Source organism: Fukomys damarensis, unplaced genomic scaffold (genome assembly GCF_012274545.1).
Source record: "Fukomys damarensis isolate Sample0158 unplaced genomic scaffold, DMR_v1.0_HiC HiC_scaffold_39, whole genome shotgun sequence".
Lineage (NCBI taxonomy): Eukaryota > Metazoa > Chordata > Mammalia > Rodentia > Bathyergidae > Fukomys > Fukomys damarensis.
In genome coordinates, this window is record NW_022900951.1 from 11,884,999 (window position 1) to 11,896,227 (window position 11,229).

The window sequence follows — 11,229 nt, forward strand, 5'->3', positions numbered from 1 at the left end:
ATATATATGTAAAATATGGTGAATGTTTAAATTTTTAAATTTTTCAAAAATAGTTATCATGATAAAAGACATAGTGCTATTAATCCCCCTCAATACTCTCCATTGCTTCAAAGACACATATCCATCATTCTTGCCACTTTCTGAAGCACTTCTGGAAGCCGTCCTTCGTGGTTTTAGTTGCTCTGTCATGGCTGCCTCATGTTCTGAATTAATTCACAATATTTACCTTTCGTGGTCATTTTGACTTTGGGGAAGAGCCAGACGTCACACGGTGCCAGATCCGGTGAATAAAGTGGATGCACTGTAACGTTTTTACAAGTCTGCCTTTCTATTCTCACACCTCATAACGACACACATAATTTGTGGGTCATAAGCTTTATGCACACCTAGCTTTAGCACATTGTGCAAACAAGTTTCCAGTGTGGTTTGCCATTTCATACTCCCACCAGCAAAAGTATGAGTTACCCTTGCTCCATATCCTCGCCAATACTTAGTATTACTCTTTTGTTTGCATTCTTTCTTCCCTTCCTCCCTGCTTTTCTTTCTCCTTCCTTCTTTCCTTCCTCCCTCCCTCCATTCCTCCTTCTCTTCTTTCATTCCTCTTTTCTGCCTGTCACCTGTCCTCCTCCCTCCAAAAGTGAGAGCTGATACACTTTTGCTGTTAGTAACCAGTTCCTGCGTCTGTGCCTTACTGTGATGTCTTGAAATCTCTTGTCCTCCAAAGCTGAAGATTCCTCGGGCAGTTCCTATTCTCAGAATGGATGCGCCATCTTCAAGTACTACTCGACCCCAGTACGACAGTGACTCAAAGAAAAGCTTTGGCTCCCAGGCAAATGCCAACCTGCGGTATATTCCAAGGGAAGACTGTCCTGACTGGTGGCAAGTAAGACAACTGAAAAGGTAATTCCCGCCTTTCAGACTGGCCACCCAGCACGTAGATCAGATGTTACCCCACTGCCCTGAACTGCAGTCTCGAAGCTGCTGCTGCAGATCTTTGCTGAGATAAGGTTGTCCTCTCAGCAAATGCTCAAGTCTTCAGCCAGAGGATTGCGGAAGAGAGTGGCTCTGCTGGGGCTGAGCAGTGTAGACTTTCCTTTCAGATTTCCCTACCCAATGTTACATTATACTTAAGCATTTTATTCCTTCCGTTTTCTGTTCCCACTTACCCCCAAATAACCACACATTCCAGAATACAGAATCTTTAAAATACATCTTTTGTATGAAAGTATTTACAGTTAGCTTACTGATCTGTCTTTTCAAGTTTGTCTGCCTAAAGACCTATCTAAACCAGAGTTGAAAACGCTTTGAAAAGAGTACATAAATTGTCTACGTCTCCAGGGTCTAGCACTGAGTGTGCCCCACATTCAATACTCAGTGGATGTTGAACCAAACTGTAAAGTGATCTTGTGGAAAGGGTCAAGTGATTTCCCTTCTTTATTTGCTGCCTCAGACTCCCTTCCCATCATCACATTGTCTACTGTCTGCCATCTTCTCACCCGGCTATCAGCCTCCCTCCAGAGTACTGAAGTCTGTCTTTCCCCACAGCAAATTCAGAGAATCTCTCTGACTCATCGTGTATCTCTTTTCTTTGTTTTCTCCTTCCCCCTTTTATTCTTTTATTCTTTCCATTCTCATTATTTTTACTTAAAGCAAATGCCTCACTGTACCAACAATACTGTCACAGGGCCAGATGGAACTTGAAAGAATGTAAGTGTATTCTTCTGGATTTTCAAAAATATGTAACAACCTCTGGTCCTTGTAAATCCAAAGTGGAACTAGATTCCAGCCAAATTAATCTATACCTGGTGCATGGGGCGGGAGACAGGTTACACTTATTTGCTTGAAGTTCAGCATTTAAGTAGAAAGAGCAAGGAGAAAAGCCCAGCTCCAAAGAGAATGAATGTTATGTTAAATTTGTACCAGATTCCTTCCCTAACGGAAAGCCCAGTGATTCACCAAGGGAGATGAAAGGTTAAAATGACTGGTCAGTTTTCCAACAACTAGGTATGACTGCTGGTTCATACGAGATTGTTCCAGAGCTACTGATTTATGGATTTCCAGATCCTTTATTTCAAATGTTGATGCTTTGTTCAGTCAGTAGTTGGGGCATTAACTTTTTTTTTAATTTCCTGAAAGAACTACTTATCTTTTTTATACACCCTTAGATTTCACACTCTCTTTGGCTTAGAACCAACCCTGAACTTGGCCCTAGAACTTCAGACGGCTAGTTATTTGCACAAAAAAATTGATCATTCACATCTTGGCATGAGCAACATTGCATCTGTGAGTGAATAATAACACTTGCTGAAAGGTTTTCGTGCAGCTTGAATTTTTAAAATGCAGCCATGATTCTTAGTTCAAACATTATGTAATGCATTTCTGTCATTCTTACTGTCTTCGCATGAGCTGATTTTTAATCTTTTTTTCTGATTAGTAAAATCATCCATGTTCCCATTAAAGCATTCAAATATTGCACAATATTCTGTGTATATTCCTTTAAATTTTTCTGTGCATATACAATAGTATACACAGATAATTACAAAAGAAGATTCTTGCTACATAGCCTTCTTTGCCCCTTAATTCTCTTCATTTGACATCTTTCCCATTTGAAAACATGAGGATATACCCAATTTTACAATTCTAATTTGCACATGACATAAAATTTGCCAGTCTTTAGGCACAGAGTTCAGTACACTTAGTAGTGGAAAGTACCTTCACACTGTTGGACAACCTACTTGCTTAGGTTTAATATCCATAAATATTTCATTGTATGGATAAAGCTAAGTGGTACACTATTGATTGCCACTCTTCATGAGCTCTTAAAAACACGAAGGCTTAATACATTGCTTGGCCTTTTAAAATAAGAATTTTCTTAGAGATGAAGCCTAAAGGCTCTTCTGGTGGGCAAGGCTCTTTGGGAAAGTGGCAAAGGAGGGGCAGCAGTCTAGGATTTAAGTGCTTTCTCTGAGCATTCCTTGAAATGGAGCCAGAGAAACATTTCCTTGCCAATGGAGCTTGTCCCTGTGAACCATGCTTTTGAAAAGGATCCTGATATGAAGGCAGACAGGAAATAGGTTCTACATTCCAAATGAAACAGCGTTTGGACTCTAGGAGGTGGGCACTTCCTCATGGTCTTCACATCCAAAATGAGAGAGAAAAGGATCGGTACTAGAGGATCATGGCAATCATACTGATCCATCTATGTCCGGAGAGAGTTAAAGTTCAGTATTTTCAGGACTTTTTATTGCAATCACAACAAAGAGGGAAATAATTTATTTCAAAATTCATAAGTGACTAAATGCTTACATATCTATAAGAAAATCAGAACAAACCTAATCAAGATGATTTCTAAATGCCAGTTTTCTATGGTTTGGTGTCATTATCAGCCATTATTGGAAATTCAGTTCTGTTTAAAATGTTGCTGCATTACTGTTTTTTATTGAGGTTTCTGAAAGGATCAAAATGTGAAAGTAACTTATTAGCTTAAATTGTGTGGGTCTACATGGCAAATAAAGCTAAAACACATCTGGACAAGATGACTCTTGGCCTTTAACATTTTAAAGCATAGATTTGTAAGTGTATAAAACATCTCCCTATTTACAGCAGTGAAGATGCTGCGCACAGCAACCAAATGGAAAGAAACATTGTAAATCACAGCACTTCAAAGATATCATGGTAAATCAAACCCAAATATTACTTTATATCCAGGATTGGCTTTCATTTGCAGGAAATCTACCAATTTTTTTTGCAATCATTTTGCAGCTAGGCTTTATATTTAAGGTGGATTTAAACCAAAAAGTGTCCATGTAGTTAGTTTGTTTCTCTAAGCCCTTCAGTGGGCCTGAATTGACAGTTTGTGGGTTACCATTTTCTTCACACTGCTCTCTCCTAGTCATGGGCCAGGACACATTCTGGTGACAGCATGGATATTAACACACTTGGCTCAAGATCTCTAGTGGGGGAAAGCAACCTGGAAATGAATAACTCTTCCCCCTGTAAAGCCCTGTACACAGCCTGATTTCTTTTAGCTTTATTCTATAGCATCCCTATAAGAATCTTCATGTATTTCATGGCCCGCTCTTCTGAAAGAACCAAAGAAATTTGAGCTCTTGGGGGCCATCCACATTGAAGAGCTACTGTCTCATTAAACTGGTGCGAGCACCACTTTTGAGTGACTGTTGCGTCACTTTGCTGATACTTTCCTGATTGCAAAAAGAAAAGCTTAACAGTTGAAATTTTTTAAAAGGGTGAAATTTGATACTGTATGACTAAGAATGTGAATTGTCACTTGCTGAAGTTTTGCATTCATGTTGTCTCTCAATGCCTCTTAAGGGGGTGCCCTGAGTCAAATTCATCTGAAGAAGAGGACAACCTGGATGATTATGAGTGAGTATTGAAAGTTCCCTGTGAGCCTCTAAAATATAGAGGCATAGATGTTTCTATTTTGTTCCTCAAAGACATTAAAACAGATGGCTCAAGTGGGAAAGGGATCAAGAGATGGAAGGGGGGAGGAGAGAGGGAGGAGATGAAAAAGAATTAAGATGTGTTGTGTACATGAACCAACTCCCCATGAGGAATGGAATCATTATGTGCGGCAAACATGGGCTAATAAACCCAAATGGCTCAGACTTTCCCAGGTGACTGTATTTACAAGAGTAAACTCATGTGGGGTTCTGGACCATCTATCTAAGTAGCAGGTGGCAATGAGCTGGCTTATTACCAATAAAGACATTTTCTCCAATCTGGACTAGCTAAATTGGCTGCACAAATTCATTAGCTTTAGTATTTACCCAGTGGGCCCTTAGTTTCACTTGATCTTCATAGATACAGCATACGATATTTCTACTCACTGTTTATTGCTTCTCACCGGGGTATTGTTTGAAGGTTCTTATAAATGTTGAGCTAGATTTGAGGGGCAGTTAAGTGTGATAGCGTTTATGTTAAGAGATTCCTATCTTAGGGTGACCTTGTCATTTAGTACACGATTTGGGATACTCTGGAGCACAGGCATCCAAACTTTTGGCTTGTCTGGGCCACATTGAATGAAGAAGCTTTGTCTTGGGCCAGATACAACATATAAAATATATAATATAGCTAACATATATAAGTAGCAAAAGTTCTTTTTGTGTATTTTAACTTATTAAATCATTTTATGAAATAACACATTAAGACCAAGTTTAATAATTAAATAAGAAAAGAATGTATCTGCTTAAAAATAATAACCCCCTCTCTTCACAGGCACACAGGTGAAGGTAGATTGAAACACTATTATTGGCAATTGCGGCATTTTACTTGCTGAGTCACCTAAGGGCATGTGAGGTCTGATTCATGCACGAACATGGCAGGCACAGTCCGTACTGAAGCACCATGTAATCGAGTCCGGAAAAATCATAAAATATTGCTTGAAGCTTGTAAACTCATGTGGCCACATTACTAGCTGTCCAGGGCTGCATGTGGCCTATGCAGAAAATGCCTGCTTTAGAAAGAGAAAATTGCACTGGACAGCTGGGCTGTTCTGGGCAAATGAATATGTGTGGTCACTCTAATTGCACTGAGTCTGGTTGGTCTAAGTGGTCATTAGGGATTTTCCCCCCAAAATCTAGGGTTCTGTCGTTCTACAAATAAGGATATGTTATTGTCTCCTGGGAGTAATAGGACATATTGCATTTTTCAGACACTTGATACCCAAAAGGTATGAAATTCACTTGGACACTAGGATCATGCATATTACTAGTTCTGTTTTTGTGTAAGTGCTATTATTGATTGTTGATTGCATGTGAAGTGAAAGCTCTTCCAAAATACATATCAGTGTTGCTACTCCTCCTCTTCCCTTTAACCCTGCCTGTCCTGGGAATACCAGTGATAATGGAGAAGATGTGCTATACCCTCAACCTCTTTGCAGCAGACCTCTTCATGACATTCTAGCTCCAACTTAACCCTACATTCTGCCTTCACATCTGCCCTGAGAAAAGCATCTGATAAAACAGCTCATACTAAAAGACTGAGAAGGACCAAGACGAGATAATTTGCAAAGATAATTGATTTTTTAGTTGCGGAGGTTTTAGTCTTTAGCATTTAGACACACTAGAGGTCTTTCTTTGATTCAGAAAGCGCAGATCTTTCTGTCACTAATAGATTAAAATAGTGTATGAGAGAAGTACATTAGGAAAATTATCGAGAAAGACCTGTAGGTCAAAATCAAAAAGATACTAAAAGGAGGTCAGGACTACAGGATCCCCCCTCCCCGCCTTATTGCACCACCCTTGATGCTCCCTGGTTCCTATTCTGTCTGTGTCATTAGAGCGTTTTTAATGCCCATAACTTCATGAGCCACTCTATTCAATTAAAGACGGAGGCACTGAGATTTAGGTGGAAAATCATTTCTCAAGACTAGGTTTACCACAGCCACAGGAGAAGAGAAATTTTATTAAATTTCTTGTCAGCCTACTTTGTCAAGAAAGACTTAAAGAATGATAAATGTATTTGGTTTAGAGTGAAAAGTTTACTCTCAGTATAGACTGATAAGGAGTTAAACAGAAGGCGTGATGGGAAAGCTGGATGCTATTACCATTCTTTCCTAGTAAAATCTTCACAGTACAATTTATTTACTTTTAATTAAATTCCAAAGGGATAAGGCTTTCTGTATTCAAATTTACATTCCAATATGATAGTAAAGCGGTGCCAGGTTGTTGCCTTAGAACTTGGGAGAGAATTCATCAACTTCTAATTATTGATTATATTTATAATGTTGCTCACCACTAGTGAATAGGAGGATGGAAGCTGGGTTTTGTTTTTTTCTTAACTGTTTAACAACAGTTATTTACCAGAGGATACTAGTATGGGCATAACATTGAACTGCATGTGTTTCAGCTGTGATTATAGAGAAATATGGTGTCTTTCGACAAGGACAAGCAATAGGAGAACAGCAGTCTTACTAACTTCTGGGAGCCCTCGCTGTGTGTCTTGATGTTCAGTGAAACTGGCCCAGGTTAGGTAAGAAAAAAGAATGACCACATGCGGCAGATGCAAGGCGACAACCACTCCCTACCAGGGACTTTGTCCTCAGAAGCCTGTGCTTCTGCACCCCCTCACTTACATGTCCAAGGCTCACCTTACTCACAGATTATAAGACTCTGCCCCTAAGTTCTTCCTCCTGAGGAGCTTTGGAAGTCACTTCCAATCAAAGTTGGTCCAGGCGCTGAGACCTCTTGTTCTTCCAGCCAGCAATTTTTCTAGCACAAAACCTTTCCAACTTGGGAAACTTCTCTGATATTTTGGAATTCCCTGCTTTCTCAGGCTAAAGTCCTGTCTTTTTCAGTTGTTCTTGCAGAACTGGCTCTGCGTGCTGAGCGCTCTGACGCTGCTTTAGAGTGTAGTCACTCAGCCCTGCTCCACAGAGCACTACAGTAAGATTCAAAGAAGGATGTGTTTTTTAAAATCTGGCATAGAGCAGTATTACTTTGGGGCTTTAAATTCTCATTCTTCTGTAATTATTATGTTTGTTAGTACATGTTTGCCATACATAATGATTACAGTTGTTGTGGGGAGTTAGTCCATGTGCATAACACATCTTAGTTCTTTTTACTTCCTCTTAGCCTCCCCTCTCTCTCTGCTCCCTCCAAATTTTGGCCATCTGCAAAAGGTCTGTCTCCCTGTTTGTTAGCATATGTGCTGCCAAAGCCAGTACTCCTTGTTTATTATTATCTATCTTTTTTGCCATAAGTTATTTATACTTTGGATTTCTCATATAAAAGAAACTATGTGATATTTAAATTCGTGTGTCTGATTTATTTCACTTAGCCATTATGTCTCAAGGTGTAGCCATTTTTCTACTTTTGACTAGCTACTATCAGCTTAAAATGCAAATTAAAAGAAAACCATCAGGGACAAGGGGAAAAAATGAGAACCAAGACCTGTCATGTAAAGGTACAAGATCCCAATAATGAATGTAACTGTACTGTACCCCTAAAATGTACCAATAAACTCAATTGAAAACAAAGAAAACCATCAGTTAGTATCTCAGGTGTTAATTGCATAGTATCTACAAGGGTGGAGTTTGAAGAGGTTTCAAGTGAATCATGACCAGCGTTCTCCCTAATATCACAGATGGGGAAGTCCAAGGTAAAAGGAGGCAAAGTGGATTGTTCAGAGTTACACCGCCACATAATTCTAGAACCAAGACTTCAAAGATGACTGGTCTAAAGCTCTTTTCACTTTATTGAATTGTCCACCCACTGACATCCCCTTTCCCAACTAATATAGATATTGTAAAGGGAACCATTCCCCCATGTATTCCTGCCAAATTCTGAGGCACCTTGTGCCTTCATTTTTTTCTACAATGTTTTCCTTCCACACTCAACCTTCCTCAGGTACTTCTTACTTCCTCAGGTGTTATCTTTTAGCCAGGGGGATCCTCCCAATCCCCCAACCTATGTCATGTCCTACCTCATACTCTACTTGTTTCCTTACTATAATAATTTAGGCAAAGCCAAAAGGCCACAGATATTATTGACCTCACACAAGAAATAGTTCACTGTCTGTTGAGCTTTACATACAGAATAAGACATGATGGTCTTCATTAGCTTGGTACAAATGGTAATGTTTAAAGGTTATTTTTATTAAATTATATTGACTTTCATATCATCTTTCTCAATTCAGTGCAAGTGCTGCAGTCCTAATATAATTTCATGTAATGATCTATTGCTGCCATAAACATTAAAATAATTCCAAAAAAGCATTTGCTTTGAAAATAGATATAAACTGTGTGTATCAGATTTTTTTAAAGAAAATAAGGTTGAAAAACAAGAGCACTTATGGTTGGCAATCTTGACTTTCCTATTGGAATAGTCTTCATTGATCTAATCCCTGGCTCCCACTCAAAAATGGCAAAATGTAGGATAACTTAGGAGGAAGCCAGAGGTTCCTAAACACAAGCCCATTTAAACTTAGTATGTGCGGGACCCCACTCCAGAACAGGAAGTGAGTGATAGTAGAGACTCAAGAATATTATTTTTGGGACTATCCTCAAGGGATTCTGTTGAGCAGTCAGGCTTAGAAACCCATGATGTAGGGCTATGCCTCATTTTACAATTTAAAAAGTTGAATGTCAAGCTGTTAATTATCAAAAATAGTTAATTCTCAAATATGATTTTTTTTTCTCCTGTTGCAGCTGGTTTGCAGGTAACATCTCCAGGTCACAATCTGAGCAGTTACTGAGACAAAAGGTAAATAGTTTTCTTTTAAACAATGTCTGAGAATTCCTTTGTTTTATTTTTTTTTTCCTGTGGTGGGGGCAGAAGCCAGGGTCGCACATATACTAGGCCAGCACTCGACTGCTGAGCTACACCCCCAGCCCAAAGGTTTCTTCCCATCGCTGGGTCCAGAGGTTAATGCAATTCTTATAGAAACATTATTGGTGATTATGCAGTCAAAGTATCGTAGTGTTTGTTGTCCAAACTTTGGGTCACCAGGCCCTTTGCATCTTTTTTAAAAATTGATTTTATTGGTGCATTTAAGGTATACAGTGTAAAAACACTCATCATTGGAATTTTCGCCTTTATATAATCCATCTTGGTTCTTATTCTTCCCCATCCCCTGCCCTCCCCTCAACCCCTCCACCCCTCCCTATCTACTTTGTTTCCATTTTTTCTTTTTCTTGTATTAATTCCATTCCTTCTTTCTTTTCCCCTACGTCTCCCACTTCCCCTTCCCCTTTGCACCTTTTCTTCCTGTTATGCAATATCAATTATACATTTTGATCCATATGTACACTTTTAGTTTCTCACAGTAGGGAAACTACTTGGTATTTACACATGTGTGTCCTATTTATTTCTCTTAAGAGTATCACTTAAATGTGATCCATTTAGCCATAAATGCCTCTAGTTTGTCATTCTTCATAGCTGACTAGTATTGCATTTTATAAACACACACACACACACACACACACACACACACACACACATCTTCTTTATCCAGTCTCAGGTTGATGGGCAATTGGGCTGCTTCCAAGTTTTAGCTATTACAAACTGTGCCGCTATGAACGTGGGTGCACATATATCACTGTGGTATGATTCATTTAATTCTTTGAGGAAGATGCGCGGCAGAGGGATAGCTGGGTCAAATGGGAACTCCAATCCTAGTTCTTTGAGGTATCTCCATACTGATTTCCACAGTGATTGCACCAGTCTGCACTCCCACCAACAATGGAGAAGCGTTCCTTTTTCCCCACAGCCCCGCCAACATTTGTTATTGGTTGACTTCGTGATAGCAGCCATTCATCTCTTGAATGACCAGTGAGGTTGAACATTACTTCTTCTGTTTCCATTATCTGTTGCTGCTCGATAAACCACCCTAAACTTAGTAGCTTAAAATGACATTTATAATTTACGGGTCAGCTGCACGTTTGACTTAGCTTCACTCCTGTGGCTGTGTTTGGCCGGTGCTTTGACTGGGGGGTCTGGCCTTCACTGAGGCCACCAACTGGAGTGCCACAGTTCTCTAAGCGGCTGCTCTGTGTACCTAGCTGGGGCTTCTTCCTCCCATTAGTCATAGCAAGTCACATGGCCCAACACAGAACCAAAGTAGGACAAAACTGCAGAGGACCATGAATAAAACAGATGATTTATTTGGTTTTCGTTAATTTTTGCAGTGCTGGCGATGGAACATAGGACCTTACACATGCTCATGAAGGTCTCTGCCACTGAGCTCCAACTCCAACCCAAAAGAAATGACTTATTACGGGGTCACTGCTCATTAGCACCTAAACCAGAGAACAGCAGATGTAATAGGGAATAAATTTATCTGATGTTATTAGGAACTGCTATGGAATTACAAATAGGAAACTCTTTTGATCTATAAAACTTTGATATAGTTCTATCAAATAGTTAACTGAATATGCCAGTTATATCTTTGAGAGATGCTCGTGAGAATATGAAGTCACTTACTATTTTGTCATACCTGTGTCTTGTTTTCTGTTCCTTCTGAATCTGGGTCTGCTTGGAATTAGTACAAAGAGTACAAAGATACAGGCAAGTTGCGATTATTTATTCTGCATATTTGGTTTCCTAAAGTCTTCCAATGATGTGATACAGTGATATGTGGTTCTAAATTTTATGTCTTGAACGTGGAAACGTCAGGCTTGGGCCAGGGATGTAGCTCAGTGGCACAGCGCCTGCCTGGCAAATGCGACACCCTGAGTTTGACTTCTGGTAAGAGAGAGAGAGAGAGAGA

At 39.5% G+C, this 11,229-nt stretch overlaps 1 protein-coding gene across 1 annotated transcript in view; it reads left to right on the top strand.

The window, feature by feature from the left end:
• Bmx (BMX non-receptor tyrosine kinase) overlaps window positions 1-11,229 on the top strand; it is a 54,910-nt gene that overhangs the window by 21,180 nt on the left and 22,501 nt on the right. The window contains exons 7-10 of the mRNA XM_010645179.3: window positions 725-900; window positions 3,604-3,675; window positions 4,333-4,386; window positions 9,170-9,224. Of these exons, the coding sequence (XP_010643481.1) occupies window positions 725-900; window positions 3,604-3,675; window positions 4,333-4,386; window positions 9,170-9,224 (357 nt within the window). The remainder of the gene's footprint in view (window positions 1-724; window positions 901-3,603; window positions 3,676-4,332; window positions 4,387-9,169; window positions 9,225-11,229) is intronic.